General features: G+C 38.8%; 1 protein-coding gene across 1 annotated transcript; it reads left to right on the top strand.

Moving 5' to 3' along the window:
- Positions 1–580: 580 nt before the first annotated feature.
- aagab (alpha and gamma adaptin binding protein) lies at positions 581–4,507 on the top strand. Its single transcript, XM_042496367.1, has 10 exons — positions 581–736; positions 1,052–1,242; positions 1,331–1,427; positions 1,511–1,600; positions 1,715–1,798; positions 1,899–1,981; positions 2,102–2,198; positions 2,359–2,463; positions 2,593–2,642; positions 3,557–4,507. Exons 1-10 carry the CDS (start codon positions 637–639, stop codon positions 3,632–3,634), a joined length of 975 nt encoding a protein of 324 aa, XP_042352301.1. The 5' UTR covers positions 581–636; the 3' UTR covers positions 3,635–4,507.
- Positions 4,508–4,582: the final 75 nt, after the last annotated feature.

Here is a 4,582-nt window from a genome sequence, read left to right as displayed (position 1 = left end):
TTTTTTCATTATTATAAAAATAATTTCGCTCAAACATGTGTCACAATATCACAATGAAGACCAGTAACGAGCTAACTATTGTAACCAAACCAGTTTGCTAACTAACATCAATCAAAAGTCTTCTAACAGTACTCGTAACCATGACAACGAGAGGAGTACCTTGAGTGTTTCTTTTCTCCGAGTATGATCTGTCAGACAGTCCGTCCATACTTTTGGACATTTTTGCTACAACAGGCAGATTACAAATAAAACCATGGCCAAAATCGATTTAACCACAACCATTAACGTAAACATATATTAATAATGTGTTGGTGTTGCTCGTGGGGAGGTCCTTTGCCTGAAAGAAATAATCCAGGGAGAAAATCCCCCACATTTCTAAAAAGCTTCGGTACACAAAGCGCATTTAATGTCAGTGACGCCCTAGACACAAATTACATTTCTATTTATATCACGATAATAAATCACCTAATTGCAAGGCACATAAATGTATCGTAAGGCGTTGTTAAAATAAACTCTGAGCCTTGTCACCGTTGCACCGGAAGAGACCGTCGCAGCGGCTCGGTCAGAGTTGAAAGGTTATCAAAGTTAACGTCACGTCAAGCTAGCTATCAGCTGAAGAAGCTTGTCCTAAATATTATGAACATGTCAACTACAGAGGAAGACACAGAGATGACCATTCCATGTGTGGCCATCACGAGTTGTGACAGCGGTTTTAAAGAAGAAGAGCTGATAAAACGTAAGTTTAGCAAAGCTTTACGTGCATGATTTGACAAACCGGCTAATGCTAAAAAAAGCTAACTTTCTATTAGCGCTACAGATTACATTTAGCAGTGCCTGCTTGTTGCTAATACAGGTTAATAACTAATCTGTCCGAGCGCGTAAGCGAATTCTTGTTGGGCTGATTTTAAAACGCTAAAATCAAGTCTGATGGTGTTTACGTGCGTCTTATTTCAACAACTAGCCAGTTGTCACAGTGAAAGCAAGTTGATTGACACGACGAAATGTCTCTCATTTGTTTGTGTGAGTTATAATATGCGTGCTTTTACCGCAGAGATTCTCAGTACGAAGACTTTACCTGAGCCGATCAAGCGAGAGGAAACAGTAGTGTGGTATCCGTGGACCATCAACAATAAATATTACACAGCGGATGTCAGGCTATGTGTTGTACCGAGCACTTTTCAGATGTCATCAGAGATTGCTCAGTCGATGCAGGCTTTCATCGCCTATTTTGACAGCACAGTGGTATGTAGTTTAAGACGAGCTTCAGTTTTAGAATCTATATTCTGTGATACGTGTGCATGCGTTCAGAGTGTGTGCATTGTGTTTACAGGAGGATGGTCTGGAAAAACTAAATCCCTGGATATCTGTGGTGGAAGATCTTGCTCCAGAGGTGCTCATTCTGGTGTGTGACAGAGTCTGTGAAAATGGTGAGTTCCCCTGCTCTGCCTGCTGGCTTACACTTGAATACAACTCTGCAGGCTATTACATGGCATCTGAATTTGTATTTCAGGGGTGACCAGACATGAAGCACAACAGTGGTGTTTGGCTCATGCATTTGAACTGGTGGAGCTCAATCCGCAGGAGCTGCCAGATGAAGATGGTGAGTTTTACAGAAAGCAGAAACTTTAATGACACTGCATATACTTAAATTTCCACTCTCTTCATATTTTGGTATTTTTTGTCCACATTCTCACTGTCTTTGATGCACTGTCAGATGACTTTCCAGAATCTACAGGAGTAAAGAGAATTGTCCAGGCTCTCAATGCCAACGTGTGGTCCAGTGTAGAGATGAAGGATGGTGAGCTCACATCACTAACATAGTTATCCATTGCACTTTTACCTTACTGTTTATTACTGTGTGTGTATGGTATGTAATGGCTTATATTTCTATGTGATAGGGCACAATCAGGGCTTTGGTCTGATGAGTAGTTTGGTGGCTGCCAGACACAACAACCCACACAGCTGTTCACAAGAGCCACAGGTCAGAAACAAACTTAACCATTTTCATTTATTGTCTTTCATTGTGATCTAACTTCCTTCTCATGTGTATTAATGTGTCAGGTCATAATGAGGCATGCTAACCCTAGCCCCTTTCCTGCAGTCTTCCACCTTGCCAGTAGAGGGCTCACTTGTTAATGAGGACACTAGCCATACAGAAAGTAGTGCAAACACAGACACACAGGGAGACACAGTAGTTGGTAAGTGAACAACATCATTATTGTCCCCCTTTAGTCTGTTTTTTTCCCACTGGCTCATTCTTTTCAGTATTTTTATTTATTTTTATTTTATTTTTTTAACCAAAACATGGATATCTTGATGATGTGACATGACATTTAATGTCTGTGTTGATTCTGTCAGATGCTATGACTGATTTGGACATTCAGGAACTCGCTAATCTCACAGCTGGAGATGCAGATGTGGATAACTTTGAACGTCTCTTTACCAAATTAAAAGAGATGAAAGGTAATTGGGGAATGGAAAGTGAATGCACGGCTTGGATGTGTGTTCATAAATCATTGGTTTTTTTTGTGTCAAATATCCCAACAGCTTATTATACTTATGTTTTGGTTTTCTCTGATTTTCTACCTGCAGACAAAGCTTCTTCATTACCTCATGAGCAGAGAAAGGTTCATGCAGAGAAGGTAAGAAACTGTAGTCACACCTGGTTTACAGGACAACAAGAGTAGGACCTGGTAATATTCATAATCTGTTTGTCCTGTTTATGTAAAAAGATTAATCATCTACTATGAAATTGTTGCGAACACAGTAACACAAACCATTGTCAAACCAGTCAGTCCATGCCAAAATAGACGATGTGATGAATAAAGACATTTCAGATCTCATTGTTGGAGCCATGGTTCCTGCAGCTTCAGGCAATGTAGATTTAAGACTTTTTTATTTGTCACTCAGAGCTAAGTTTAAGACCAGTCTTCTAACAATGAAATTTGAGGTAGGACAATTTTATTTTGCCCAAATGTTTATTGTAACATAAAACATGACTTTTTTTTCCAGTGAAAAAGTTAGATTATATAAAACCAGCCCTTTTTAGAGTGGAACACATAGAAGACGATGTACATATAATATTATAATTATTAAAGTATCTATTTGCTTTATCAACAGAGGTGGGAAATATCTGGCATCTCTGGCTGGTTTTCTGGGCGATTTTGTGTTTCTGAATCTGAATGTGAGATTCCACTGCTTGGATTCCCATCATAACCAACTGAAGAAAAGGAAATTATTAAATAAAAAAATAGATGTTACCTATTATTTTGAAGTCGCACAGTGCAACATCAGAAAAAAACGGTTTATAAAATGCTTCTCCTGTCTAAACATTTTTAAGACTTTGAAAGATCAATTTATGTCAATTTAATTCATATCAAGGCTTTATTTTTAGATTATTAATTCAATACCTTTTAGGACTGTAAGGATCCGCAGGAACCTTGGCTGGAGCACTTATCTGTTTCACTTTGAATCCAAAATTGGTTGAATAAATTGTGACGTTACACATGTTTCACTTAAACTTATATGAAGTATTTATACTAAATCTGCTTTCCAGGTAGCAAAAGCGTTTTGGATGGCCATCGGCGGTGATGACGATGAGATAGATGGCTTATCATCTGGTGAGGAAAGCTAAAAGTAGCTACCTGTGACTCAGCCTCCCTTCTCCTGGTCCTCCTCCTTTCCTGGGCCTCCCACAAGATCCAGCGCCCTTTGACTTGCTTCTTGCACCTGGAAAGTGGAGATGCTTACAGATGGTGCTGTAGGCACAGTCATGTTTAGAAACTTTTGATTCTTAATATAAAATGATTCCAATACCGATGTGTAGAGAGAAGATACTTTGAATAGGGCGAGAGGAGATCCAGCTGATGGCCCTGATCCTCAGTCCTCTCCCCTGGGTCCCTTGCTTTGCTACGAGCCCCAAATGAGCGTCAACACACGATGCCGTCGCAGGTGGAAAAACAAGAAAATGATGTGGGCTTTGATTTATGTGTATGTCCCTTAGGTACAGTTGTCACATATATGTGCAAGTGACATAATGTGCCTTATCCTTAGAAGAGTTGTAAGACATTTAATGCGCATTCTGTTCAATCAACATAAAGACTTGTGATTTTAATTTTTTTTGGCTGTTTTGCATATTTTATTGTGAACACAAGACTGTTGGACTACATCTCATGCTAATTAAGATTAAGAAAAATACACGCACCAGAAAAACAGCAACACCTGTGTGCAATAATGGAGCATCTCTATAGTAAATAAAATGTTCAGTGGCAGTGCTGTAATGGACAACATTATGCTGAAAGGTGTTTTAAGGCTTTTTCTCTTTGCAGAACTGTAAAAGATTATCTTACAATATGCCATCCAACAAAATATCAACACAAACTACACCCTCAAAAACTGCCCAGTGGTTGACTCATCTAGAATTGTCTTTCCCTTTTAATCCTAAGTATATTGGCTTGATTTCTCTTAAACAAATGGTGAGAAGCCAATGAGCGACAAAAGAAGAACTGACCCCAAAAATAGCAAGAAATTAGTAAAAGGTACCAAGAAAAGCGACCTGTAAAAATTGTTTTTTCAAAAAAAG

This window comes from Plectropomus leopardus, chromosome 11 (assembly GCF_008729295.1).
Source record: "Plectropomus leopardus isolate mb chromosome 11, YSFRI_Pleo_2.0, whole genome shotgun sequence".
NCBI classification, from domain to species: domain Eukaryota; kingdom Metazoa; phylum Chordata; class Actinopteri; order Perciformes; family Serranidae; genus Plectropomus; species Plectropomus leopardus.
This window is presented reverse-complemented; position numbering and strand designations above follow the sequence as displayed.

What these genes read in the sequence shown, in the direction of transcription:
- aagab (XM_042496367.1), top strand. Translation starts at nt 637, where the DNA reads ATGAACATGTCAACTACAGAGGAAGACACAGAGATGACCATTCCATGT. An exon ending in CAAATTAAAAGAGATGAAAG is followed by an intron (nt 2,464 to 2,592) that starts GTAATTGGGGAA and finishes TTCTACCTGCAG; the next exon opens with ACAAAGCTTCTTCATTACCT. An exon ending in GAAAGGTTCATGCAGAGAAG is followed by an intron (nt 2,643 to 3,556) that starts GTAAGAAACTGT and finishes TCTGCTTTCCAG; the next exon opens with GTAGCAAAAGCGTTTTGGAT.